At 38.3% G+C, this 14,003-nt stretch overlaps 1 protein-coding gene across 2 annotated transcripts in view; it reads right to left on the bottom strand.

Moving 5' to 3' along the window:
- The window catches only part of LOC124791007 (cilia- and flagella-associated protein 251-like), a 140,286-nt gene that overhangs the window by 79,627 nt on the left and 46,656 nt on the right, over positions 1-14,003 (bottom strand). For both annotated transcript variants that reach the window (XM_047257828.1, XM_047257827.1), the window contains exons 3-4: positions 10,990-11,136; positions 10,798-10,901 (exon numbers count right to left, since the gene is read on the bottom strand). In XM_047257828.1, the coding sequence (XP_047113784.1) occupies positions 10,798-10,901; positions 10,990-11,136 (251 nt within the window). The remainder of the gene's footprint in view (positions 1-10,797; positions 10,902-10,989; positions 11,137-14,003) is intronic.

The raw sequence follows: 14,003 nt of genomic DNA, 5'->3' as shown, positions 1-14,003 counted from the left end.
TATTCTAGTAGGTTTAAGAACAAAATTATACAAAATCTGAAGAAAATAAGACATTCTCTACGCAATGGCTTTAACATAAATAATGACACAAGTGTCATTATGCCCACTTTCATTTGTTCCTCAAGGTTATTGTAAAACCACTTATTCTCCTCTTTTACAAATGGAATCATTTTAGCTAAATCCTTTCTTTTTTCTTCAGACAACCTAGGTTGGCAGTGTAGTGTTTCCAGCTGCAGCTCTTGAAGAGCAGAAGCCCTCATGTTACTCTTCAAGATGTAATGTTCCTTGAACTCTTCAATTGCACTGAGAGCTAACCAAACTTGCAGCACCCACAGCTGTGTAGCAGTCAGTCTGATCCACTGTGCTTTTGAAATTTTCACACTGGTGAAATTCATATATTTTTCAGCAGCTAACTTAAAGCTGTAAAAAATGTTGCTTAACAGTCACTGTAAATGGTGTTGTGTGCTTCGCTGCAGTGATGAGGTGAACTAAATCTTTTGGAATTTCACACACAGCTAGCCTCTTCCATTTCTCAATGAGAGCAAAATCACAACCTCAAGATATAAAAGAGTGTCCTTTCACCAAAAACTTGTGTTCTATTTCCATAAAGTAATCCTTTGCTGTTAGGTAGACCCACAGGAATGCCATAAGCTTATTTTTGTGCTGCCCCCAGCAGCTGTCATTCCATAGTATCAGTTTCTTTTTACAAGTAACTTTTGATGAAAAAAGTTTGTGCACACAGGAAACGATTTCATTCCCAACCCTGCCACGTAGACCCTCATACCAGTGAAATGTGATTGGTTTGATTATCGCCAACATGAATGCAAAAGATGTAATTTGACAGCTATCATATATAGTTAATTTCACTGTGCCTTAATGGAGAAAGGGAAATCACTTTTTGTCAATCCACTGCAGATTTACGCACTTCCAAGTTAGACCCCTGTCTTTTGACTGTGGCAGCTTTGATGAAATCTGCAGCTTTCTTTGCTTTTTGGTGAAATACTTCCAGCTGCTATTTATTGTCTTTATTATTGGGATCACACCTCATTATGGCTTTAAGAAGATCACATGTACAACACACGTCACTTGACAAATGATGAAATTTTAATTTGGGGACTTTGTCTTCAAAGAACAGCATAGAAATGGTACATGATTGTAGTGTATTCTTGTAGCTTTTGAAATTCCTTGAATAAATGAAAAATAGTGAGGTCTTTACTTAAGAACTGTTTGTCAGCTGATTTCCCTTTCAAACAGTGAATGGCTTTCAGTCTGGGTATAGCGTTAATATGTTCAACAACCAGCTTTTCATCTTCTTTTGTATATTTCTGGTGTTTTGTCTTATTCCCTAGCTTTACTTCACAGATAATCTTTTCTTTTGGTCAATCTGATAACCTCACAAAATGCTCCTTTATATTCTCTTATTACATCTCCCTCACCATCAGGCAATGTGTGGAATACTGTTACTTTCTTCTTTGTATAACTGGTTGTTCAGCACCTTCCTCAGTATTCAACTGAGAAGTTTTGTTACTATCATTATTTATTTTTGATCTTCATCTCTTCACTTTGCAAACATGCACATAAGACATGGGATATGTATTTTGCTTCACAGTATCTTTTAGTGAATGGACCTCAGTAAACAACATAAATTTCTGGTCATATGAAAGCCATCTGCATTTAAATTGACATTTACATGAAATCTGAAAGAGTGAAACCAAATATATATAATAATATTTTTAAATCACCATACTTGGGTCTTTGCAGGTTAGTAAATGATTCCATGCAGGTAGTTATCTATTGAAACAAGGCCCCGGGAGTAGATGACATTCCATCAGAACTACTGATAGCCTTGGGAAAGCCAACCATGTCAAAACTCTTCCATCTGGTGTGCAAGACCTATGAGAAAAGCAAAATACCCTCAGAGTTTAAGAAGAATAATTCCAGTTCCAAGGAAAGTAGGTAATAACAGTTGTGCATATAGCACAAATTATTTACAAAAGACTGAAAAAACTGGTAGACACCAACCTCGGGGAAGATTAATTTGAATTCTAGAGAAATGTAGAAACATGCAAGGCAATACTGACCCTATGACTTCTCTTGGAAGATAGGTTAAGGAAAGGCAAACCTACATTTATAGACTTAGTGGAAGGTTGAGAAGGGAGTGAGACATGGTTGTAGCCCATCCCCAATGTTATTCAGTATGAAAATTGAGGAAAGAAAACCAAAGAAAAATTTAGAATAGGAATTAAATTCCATGGAATAAATAAAAAAAATTGAAGTTTCCTGATGACATTGTAATTCTGTCAAAGACAGCAAATGACTTGGAACAGCATTTGAAAGGAATGGTCAGTGTCTTGAAAGGAGGATGTAAGATGAATATCAACAAAACCAAAACAAGGATAATGGAATGTAGTCAAATTAAATACGGTGGTGCTGTGGGGAACTGGATTAGGAAGTGAGATTCTTGAAGTAGCAGATGAGTTTTGTTATGTGGGCAGCCAAATAACTAATGATGGCTGAAGTAGAGTGGACATAAAATGTAGACTGGCAATGGCAAGAAAAAGTTTTCTGAAGAAGAAAAATCTGTTAACATCGAATACAGATTTATTAAGTATCTGGAAGTTTTTTCTGAAACTATCTGTATCGACTGTAACCATGCATGGGAGTGAAACATGGATGATAAAACAGTTTAGGCCAAAAGAGAATAGAAGCTTCTGAAATGTGTGCTACAGAAGAATGCTGAATATTACAGGGTGTATACACGGACAAGAGAAAAAAATTCCCAGATTTTTCCTGAATTTGCCGGTTAAAAATACACTTTCTCCCAGGTGAAAACTCACTTTTTCTGCATTAAATGACAGTATATTTTCCATTGCAACTGCAAAACTTATCAATCCTTTGAATGGTTATGGTTTTATACACAGGTGTAGAATTTCCCGGCACTTTAGAAAACAAAACTCAGGGAAAAAGACACGTTTTGGAAATATCTGTGATATGCAGCAGCACGTAAGCTGAGTATTTTCGTATTATGCAAGTATACATTGGAATTCCACCAAACACCGCATGTTCCTTTCTGAATCATTGAAATCGAGATTGCAATGCACTTTTGTAAGCCAGTCATAGCTCATGTCACATGATCTCGCCAGCCGATGACAGCTGATATTCAGAGCATAGGTCACGTGATGCACTCATCCACCAGCAACATCACTGTTAAGAAGCACGAACACACAAACAGGGAAAGTAATAGTTTAAATTAATATACATAGCATTGCTACAAGAAAAACAAAGCTTTCACATATAATATTGGTCTCAAAGGTTAATAAGCTGCAAGAGCTTTCGCATATAATGTTGATCTTTCTTGCGCGTGTTACACTTTAAGACATATCACACAAATGTGCCAGTAAAATTTTTAATAATAACATAAATGTCTAAGCTTCAGGTTCCAAAATTCTTCGCAATGGCTCATCATCAAAGAGTTGATTTTTAAATGAGAGTCAAACGCTCTTTGATTTAAGAAATTCATCGTACATTCTCGCACATCGTTCAACTTACACAAAAGGATATTTACTTTGAAAGAATGCTTTTGAAACCACCATTCGCAATATTTTCCCATGACCTGTTATAAATAGGTTCGTTTCAGCAGTTGCCAGAGAGCACAGATAACAAGCGACAACGTGCTTTCGGAGCTACCATGACTTAGGAAGCCTGTATGTATGTACATGTAAAACATTGAAAGATCATACATTATGTCATTAAAGAAACAAGACATCAGAGGATACTCCAAGAGCATCGGAATTTTGTGAACCATACTAAAATGTGCACATTTAAAGTGCACATTCATATGTCCATATTCCCACTGAAGTAGACCTTGACCTGATATTAAGCTTTTCAATGTGGTTTTCGGGATATAAATTTTCTTGGAGCACCAGTATTGTATTATATCATGTTTGGTTCTTTATTACAGCATAATGCCATACATGCTAGAAGATGAAAACGTGCATCTGAAATGCAGCAAAACAGTTGAAACTAGCCAGTACTGTGGAATTAAACATTTCATTTCAAATACATTGACTGCCTCTGCAAACATTCAAATGTGCACGAATTCCTAAGGGACCAAACTGCTGAGGTCAGTGGTACCTAGACTTACACACTACTTAAACCAACTTAATCGAAGAACAACACACACACCCATGCCCGAGGGAGGACTCGAACCTTCGGTCAGAGGGGCCGTGCAATCCGTGACATGGTGCCTCAAACCGCACGACCACTCCGCGCGTTAACTGCCTCTGCAGAAAGGTTAAAGAAAGTCACTTTTCTTTAGCAAACAGACAAAAGTAACTTCATTGTTCTGCAAGACAATTAATGCTTGACTGTCAGAAAGGTGGAAATAAAATAAAATCTGAAACTAATAACATATTTTGGCCTTCCGTAATTATATGAATGTACTTTAATTCACTTGATAGCTTCAGGCTACAGATATCTGTTTTGTTTTCAGTTGATGTGAAGGTAAACGAAGAGGAAACAGCAAAATCATTAAATGTATACACGGGTCATGTGGAGACTACCCACTATAACTCAGACTGCCCTACGCACCAGCCCCAGATCAATACTAAAAAACATCGAATTTTCAAAAATATGTTCATCTTGTAGTGCACATCTTTCTGAAAAGTCTGAAACATAAAACATGTGTGAAACTTCCTGGCAGATTAAAACTGTGTGCCCGACCGAGACTCGAACTCGGGACCTTTGCCTTTCGCGGGCAAGTGCTCTACCATCTGAGCTACCGAAGCACGACTCACGCCCGGTACTCACAGCTTTACTTCTGCCAGTACCTCGTCTCCTACCTTCCAAACTTTACAGAAGCTCTCCTGCGAAAGGCAAAGGTCCCGAGTTCGAGTCTCGGTCGGGCACACAGTTTTAATCTGCCAGGAAGTTTCATATCAGCGCACACTCTGCTGCAGAGTGAAAATCTCATTCTGGAAACATAAAACATGTGTGTTTGAGGAAATGCAAGACATGTTATTAGGTCTTAAGTGTGCCAAAGTGCAGTGCTACGCCTCTTCATACAGCATTCTTCTATCGCCTGTCACTGTATTTCACTCTGTGGAATTGAAACGTGTACATTTTGTAATGTCCTGTGGTGCCCCTCCTGCTACCCGTCAGCTGGTTTGACAGCCTGCACCTTTTTTTTTTTTTTTTTTTTTTTTTTTTTGAAGTCGATGGGATTATTTGCAATCGGGAGAACAAGAACTCTTCAGAAAATTTGCACTATTTATGGCCTATTAGCTGATAACTTGCTGTTTTGTGTGACAAAGTTAATTATAAGATACATAAAACCAACAAAAACAAGAGACAAGCAAGAAAGTATACATTTCTTCAATCCTTAGCTCCTAACATTTTTTCTCTCTAATCTTGCTACAGCTTTACATGGCATGCTTTCCTTTCTGCGAAGAATCTATTACTTCATCAAAGTTTGTCAAACATTCTGCTACATGAAAAATCGAAATGTCTAATACTGAAAAAGCTGCTAATACAAATAATAGCTAAGACTGGTGGGGTGTCTCGATCTGATTATGTCTATTTTGTCACTGTCTGCTAGACAAAACAAAATAGGCCTTTCTAATATTGCAGCAATTTTGTAACACACACCAAATAAATGAGACTGTTTTGGCACAAATGGTCATTGTTATAACACGACAGAGTATAATTCACAAAGTACCAATATTGAATGCCTATTAGGCCTACTACAAGCCAAAAGCTTTATCTTAGGAAATACTCATAGTTTCACATTTAATTCATAGACACAAGTTTCTCAAGCAAGAAGTCAAAAAGTAGTATTACGAAAATTTTATATACATTTGGAATCATCTTATTCTTCCATAATTTGTGTGATGTCCCCGTTTCTTCTTCTTCCTCGTTCTAACAAACAATCATCACCAATTCTGTAGCTATTCCTGCCACTGTCAAAATTTTTTCACCTGCCAGAATCACAGGTTTAATTACCCCTCAATTATTCCCTGGTTAGGCGTTGTTACATGTTCGTACAACATGTTTTCCACGTTACTTCCAGAATAGAACTTAAGCGGTTGCTAGCTGGTGACCTGTCAAAATTTCATTTTCCTGGATACACCAAGCAGATAATGCGTAACCTTTCTCATCTGTTGTTCCTGATAGTCATTTATTTCCATTCTGGTAGTCTGAATCCATGGATTTGGCTAGTAATTATAACAACGCTTATCATTCACAAACCCAATCAACCACATAATCAGACAGGGATTGGCATTCATCCATTCGGCTTTACTCCACTCAGCTCATATAGCCCTGTCCCCTTTTGTCTGCAGAAAGTTTATTTCTAGACGAGACGAGAATTCTCCTGACAGAGACATCACATACACTATGCATGCATTCAAAAATCAACTTATGATTCATTCAGCAATCAATTTAAATTGTGTTAAAAAATGTTCAAAAACCAACAGCAATGAATTTCAAAATCATATGAATAATTGATAGACCAATGTGCGCTGGATGCTAGGCATTTTGTGAAAAAAGTTATGAAGAATATGAATCAAGAAAATGAATCTGGTGCCCCTTCTCCTGGTAGCATCTAGCTGCTTGCTGTGACAGCTTGCACAGCCAACAGCCACATTCCTGTAGCCAGAAGTGGGAGAATGTACTACTCAAATGCGACTCAACTGCGCGTGTGCATGAGCCCGCTCATAACTTCTAAAACGAATCTAATGTAAACAGTTGTGATTTCATGCTCATCGGAGGCAATTTGTTGTTATGAAGCATTGCATAGTCTTCCTAAAGCCTTTGACACACTTTGCTGTTGGCAGACACTTGCATGAGCACTGTGTGTCGTTGTTGTATATAGCACATTTCCTTTGCAATTTAAGCAATTTAAGTTATTTTCATTTTTTTCTCTCGTTTATGTTTTATTGTTGAAGTATTATTCTGCAGTAGCGGGATACAGTAATACCCTTTGTTAGAGTGTTAGTTCCTACCAGTCAAAATTACAAAAATTTAACAGAAAACTAGAACAATGAAAAATTCCCAGAATTCTAAAAACTTCCCGGGTTTTTCCCGGTTTTCTCCCAGATTAAAAAATTCCCATGTTTTTCCCGGATATCCTGGTTGTCCCGGGTCGTGCACACCTGATATTAGATGGGTAAATCACATAAATAATGAGGACCAAATAGAAGTGGGGAGAGAAGAAATTTGTGGCACAACTTGATCAGAAGAAGGGATGGATTGATAGGACACATTTTGAGACATCCAGGGATTGCCAATTTAGTACAGAGAGAAATGTGAGGAGTAAAAATCATGAGGGAGAGCAAGAGACGAATAACCTCATAATCAGAATGATGACTTTTCTTGATAGAAATTTGTTTCAATAATAAATTAAATGCATTAAAATACATTAATATCACTTATGTTGGTTCCAAGCTTTATGATAAATTTAGCTGAAAAAAAAAAAACTATATTGCCTTTGTGAGTTCCTTTTCTCCACTGAGTAGTTTCTTTCTTTCACTTTGAGCACTTCCTTCACCTCTCTTCCTCCTTTTTGTCCCAGTTGTCGTTTTTATTTTGTAATATTGTGTATTACTTATAAATAACCTAAACAAACACTGTTTTTAGCCTTGTTTCACAAATTTTATTACTGTTGCTGCACAACCTAGGTTTCAGTCCATAAGACCATTTTCAAGTACATTACTGATACCAAAGACGATAATACATAGATAAAAATGATTATAAGCAAAAATAGTCATCTCAGTTTCCTCTTGTAACGATACTTGGCTTAATGTAAAATTACTTCAATGACAATTTTTGACAAATTGCATATGGAATTATACAATTCAGCAATTATACTATCATGACTAAACATACCTAGGCAACAGCCAAGAAATTTTTATCTACTAACGAATGAGGCCCAAAGTTTTACTTCTATCCTGAAGTTGTGATAACATCTAAAGGAGGTGAATAATTGAATTGGGTTTGCTTCTTTAATAATAGGTGTGGGTAATGTACACATCTGTTTCTTTACTTCAAAAATTTCTAACTGGCTGAGTTTAGCCCCCTTTTCCTCTGTGTGTAAAATTTGAACATCTATTATGTATTGTGGTTAATGTTAAGGCAATTTTCCACAAAGGCTGAATGAGACTTCTTCAATCCACAGCTTCTATGATGTTCTTTAAGCCTGTGCAGATTGACTTCCCTGTCTGTCCAATGCAGCAAGACTGACACTTGTAATATTTTATAAATCCCACTTTTTGTGATGGCTGGTCATTTTTCTTTTGCACTGAACAAGGCAACTACCTATTGTCTGAGGGACACAGAAAACCTCAGAGAAACCCTTTGCCTTCAAAATGTTACTTAGTCTGTTTGATGTTTTCCCATTAAAAGGTGATCTGCACCACTTCTTTTTCAATTTGTCTTTGTTTTTCATTGGGGACAGTAGGGACCTGGCTTGCTTCTTCATCTTTTTGCCTAGAATTTTGTCAATGAAGTTGGGGTCAAATTAATTATTTGTGGCTATTGTTTTTATTGTATTAATTTCCTGGTCAAAATCTTCTTGAGACATAGGGATAGAAAGGAGATGATGGATCATATGGTAAAATGCTGCATATTTATAGATTGTCAGATGATGGGAGGAAGCTGGGATGAATGTGTCAGTGAAGGAGTCTTTTGGATAAATTTTAAATTTGTGGCTTCTGTCTCTTGTCTTTAAGCTAATGTCCAAGAAATCAAGAAATTTATGCTGCCCCCCCTCTCCCAACTCCATGCTGATCTTTACATTAGTGTGCCACTGGTTTATATTTTCACAAATTTGTGGAATTGTGTCTTGGAACCTTTCCATACACAAATAATATCATCAACATATCTATACCAATACACAACATGTTTTGCCAGTGGTTCCCTCTTAAGAAAATCAGTCTCCCACTTGCCCATGAACATTTCTAATAGTAGGGGTGATAAAGATGAGCCCATTGTCAGACCATCTGCTTGCTGATAACAGCCCCCTTGAATACAGAAATAATTGTGATTCAAACAACATTAGACTGTAGTAACAATGCTCAGCTGTTCTTCTGGATTAATGTTGTATGAATACAATGATTGTGACACCATATCTAGACAATCTTTCACTGGAATACTTATGAACAAGCTGAGCACATCAAAAATAACTTATTTTGCATTTTTTGGAACCTTAACATCCATTAACTTGTTAAATAAATCCAAACTGTTCTTAATGCTATATTTCTCTTTGAAGTTCAGTTTCTTCTACAAGATGATGTTGACCCTCCTGGCAACCTTGTGTACTGAAACTTGTATTGCAGATACCACTGGACAGGCTGGAATTTTGGTTTTTATTTATCTGTAATAATTACTTCAGCAATGCCCTATCATTGCAAACAAACTACAGAGCTACTTCCATTGTCAGCAGTTCACACAATAGCATGCCAAGATATAAACAGAGAGTTGGCACATGACTCTTCATTGGAACATCAATGTTAGTGTTGGACACAAGCACCATTTTGTAACAGCTGTAAGCATTGTTTCCCACTGTTCTGGTGCTTGGGACAGAATATATGTTACTGGCCTTGATACTTAATGCTGAATTTCATCAATAACTCAAATTTTCATTTTTTGGCACTTGAACCATTATTTATCAATGTGCCAATGTTCTTGACATTTTATAAAGGAAAACTGTGTTCAAAATGTTGTGAGAGTACTTTTAGGAAGAAAATAAACTTTCTTGTCTATTGTGTGTCCTTGGTAAACTTCTTCCCATTTTCCATTCTATAAATACTCCCTGAACAGGGTACCATATATTCTGTGTTTTCTTCTCAATTAAACATGATTGATGAAGACACTTTAGAACAGCCATTTGCCCACCATGATCATAAAAACTTGTGGGAAATGGGGTAGCAGCAGTGTGACATCAGAATAGTGACACAGCATAGAAATACAATTTCAACACTATTTATTGGTAAGCACAATAGACATAACTCATGTAATTGTTATGAGCATACAGAGCATACTAACTCCCACTGTCGCAAAGGCTAGCAGTCCCCCTTTTATTGTGTTAGAGATGTTATGCTGCCACAAACTCTTTACTAAGGGACTCAGATTTATTTAATGGAAGACAGTTGCATTTAGAATATGATAGATGGACAAATTCTGTTCCAGTATGTCCTACTATTGTTGTGAATGTATCTGTGTGGATCTAACCAGATGTGGACATCAGAAAATTAAGTGCCCTCAATAAGAACTGTCCTAGATGCAATGAATTTTTAGTAATTATCAACAGCTACAATAAGAGCAAACAGTCATTAACAATAGTGTAGTAATGTTTCAAATAAAAAAAACTCTATATCTTCTGCACATGTGCATAAGTGGAGGCAAGTGAAGGCTAACTCAACAAAAAGAAAAATTGTTGTTGGGCACCTGGATGCTGTTTGTTTGCCATTACATTACATTTACCTAAATATACAGACAGTACTCAAATGAAATATTTAAACTTACATACTATAAAACAGAAGATTTTTCCATGCACTTAGTTTTTCCAGAGTAATGGTGTTCCCAACTAGTTACACTTAGTGATATTGTTGCATTGTGCCATAACAATGAGTGTGAGTTAATTTAAGTCTACAGGTACTAAATTACAGCAATAAAAACTAAATACAAATATTGAGGAGGAAAATGATATTTAGACATAGGGTAGTCAGAAATTTTCAGTTTTTTTTCTAGAACCTCTAAAATGTTAACATGTTCATTACAACTCATTTTAAATAATGTTACCATTTCTCAGTTTCCCATATTATAACTGCACTGTCCTTTCCTGCATCAGCTGTTGCAATCCACCTGCCTTTTGCATCAATAGCAAATGAACTGATATGGTTTATCTGAAGTAAACATACATATTACTCATTAGAGATAATAATATAGTGCAAGTTAAAGCTTGTAGCCATATTATAAGTAATCATTACTTACATGTCCTTGGAGCAATCTCATCTCTTTGTTAATATAATCATATAATATACCAACATTTGAACTAACATAGAAGATGTATGACTGCACATTTGTAGTAAGGTTCAATACTGGTTTGTTCACACTGTATCCAAAACACCAATGCAGATTCTGGAACAAGATAGCAAGCAAACTGAAACTTAAATCTTTCCTTGTCCGAGAGCAGTAACATAAATTACGGAGGTGATTTTGACTGACCACATGTATAACCATTGACCAAATACTTATAATGCAGAAAATAATGTCTTCCACATTGGAACCATAAATATGGGATTTAATGACCATAGTGGGCATTATACCATTTTCCATACAACAATAAAAACCCACAATGCAAACAGAATTAGTTAAAGAAGAATCAATGCTAAGTGAATGAAATACAGGCACCTTCTGACAGTTGTTAGCTAAGGAAACAAGGGATGCAGTATATGAGCAAAGCCATTCCAGTCCAAGCTGCCAGATATGGTGGTCATATGGGCATCAGGTGTGCTTGCCTGTGTGAGTGAGTGTGTGTGTGTGTATTTCCTTTTCATTGATTGGCGAGTCCTTGGAGTGTTCTGTGCACCACGACCAGATAATGGATATGCTTGGAAGGAGAAACAGCATTGGTCGTATTTTTTTGTTTTATTATCCGCAAAATTGATTTTCGGTCACTTAGTGACCATCCTCAGTGCTGTAATATACAATTTAAATTGGTAGGCACTGGTGTCAACAAGCTTAGAGTGATCACATAAACTAGCAGTAAGATAAATTATGGTAGTGATTTTGACTGACCACATGTATCACCATTGACCAAATACTTATAATGTTTATGTGATCGCTCTAAGCTTGTTGACACCAGTGCCTACCAATTTAAATTGTATACTACAGCACTGAGGATGGTCACTAAGTGACTGAAAATCGATTTTGTGGATAATAAAACAAAAAAATACGACCAATGCTGTTTCTCCTTCCAAGTATATTTGCTTCTCTGCTGAAGGCTGTAACAGAAAGCTACTGTGTAAATGTCTTTTCACTGTTCCTGTCAACAACTTGACATGTAATCTTTACAGTAAGTAGCAATCTATCTTTTCCTTATTTGTGATGAATTTCATGCTTACTACAGAAAATACAAGACATTGGTTAAAAAGCCACTGTACACAATATACACTCCTGGAAATTGAAATAAGAACACCGTGAATTCATTGTCCCAGGAAGGGGAAACTTTATTGACACATTCCTGGGGTCAGATACATCACATGATCACACTGACAGAACCACAGGCACATAGACACAGGCAACAGAGCATGCACATTGTCGGCACTAGTACAGTGTATATCCACCTTTCGCAGCAATGCAGGCTGCTATTCTCCCATGGAGACGATCGTAGAGATGCTGGATGTAGTCCTGTGGAACGGCTTGCCATGCCATTTCCACCTGGCGCCTCAGTTGGACCAGCGTTCGTGCTGGACGTGCAGACCGCGTGAGACGACGCTTCATCCAGTCCCAAACATGCTCAATGGGGGACAGATCCGGAGATCTTGCTGGCCAGGGTAGTTGACTTACACCTTCTACAGCACGTTGGGTGGCACGGGATACATGCGGACGTGCATTGTCCTGTTGGAACAGCAAGTTCCATTGCCGGTCTAGGAATGGTAGAACGATGGGTTCGATGACGGTTTGGATGTACCGTGCACTATTCAGTGTCCCCTCGACGATCACCAGTGGTGTACGGCCAGTGTAGGAGATCGCTCCCCACACCATGATGCCGGGTGTTGGCCCTGTGTGCCTCGGTCGTATGCAGTCCTGATTGTGGCGCTCACCTGCACGGCGCCAAACACGCATACGACCATCATTGGCACCAAGGCAGAAGCGACTCTCATCGCTGAAGACGACACGTCTCCATTCGTCCCTCCATTCACGCCTGTCGCGACACCACTGGAGGCGGGCTGCACGATGTTGGGGCGTGAGCGGAAGACGGCCTAACGGTGTGCGGACCCGTAGCCCAGCTTCATGGAGACGGTTCCGAATGGTCCTCGCCGATACCCCAGGAGCAACAGTGTCCCTAATTTGCTGGGAAGTGGCGGTGCGGTCCCCTACGGCACTGCGTAGGATCCTACGGTCTTGGCGTGCATCCGTGCGTCGCTGCGGTCCGGTCCCAGGTCGACGGGCACGTGCACCTTCCGCCGACCACTGGCGACAACATCGATGTACTGTGGAGACCTCACGCCCCACGTGTTGAGCAATTCGGCGGCACGTCCACCCGGCCTCCCGCATGCCCACTGTACGCCCTCGCTCAAAGTCCGTCAACTGCACATACGGTTCACGTCCACGCTGTCGCGGCATGCTACCAGTGTTAAAGACTGCGATGGAGCTCCGTATGCCACGGCAAACTGGCTGACACTGACGGCGGCGGTGCACAAATGCTGCGCAGCTAGCGCCATTCGACGGCCAACACCGCGGTTCCTGGTGTGTCCGCTGTGCCGTGCGTGTGATCATTGCTTGTACAGCCCTCTCGCAGTGTCTGGAGCAAGTATGGTGGGTCTGATACACCGGTGTCAATGTGTTCTTTTTTCCATTTCCAGGAGTGTATACATACAACATTTTATATACAATATATACAATCTGCTGGAAACAGGATATAATCTATGTGTGAAATAGTTAAAAAAAACAGGCAGATATGTCACTACCAGAAGTGCCAATATGAAGCTATGTCAAGATAAAAATAAAATAACAGACACAAGGAAAGTAGCAAATATCTTCTACAACAATTTTTAAATATATATGTGGGCAACTATTCAGTAAGGTTATCCCAAATAGCCAAAATGCACCATAATTAAGAACAACAGCTCTGATAACTGATTGTATCAGTACCCAACAAATAAAAACAACTTTTAACTCTTATAAAAACCTTAAGAATGAAACAGTCTTCAGATGTAGATTGTATGCATGATAAAATAATAGAAATGCATAAAATTTATAACACTGAGATCTGTCCATAG

Source organism: Schistocerca piceifrons, chromosome 1 (assembly GCF_021461385.2).
Source record: "Schistocerca piceifrons isolate TAMUIC-IGC-003096 chromosome 1, iqSchPice1.1, whole genome shotgun sequence".
Taxonomy (NCBI): Eukaryota; Metazoa; Arthropoda; class Insecta; order Orthoptera; family Acrididae; genus Schistocerca; species Schistocerca piceifrons.
Note: the sequence above shows the minus strand (reverse complement) of the source record. Positions and strands in the feature narration are given on the sequence as shown.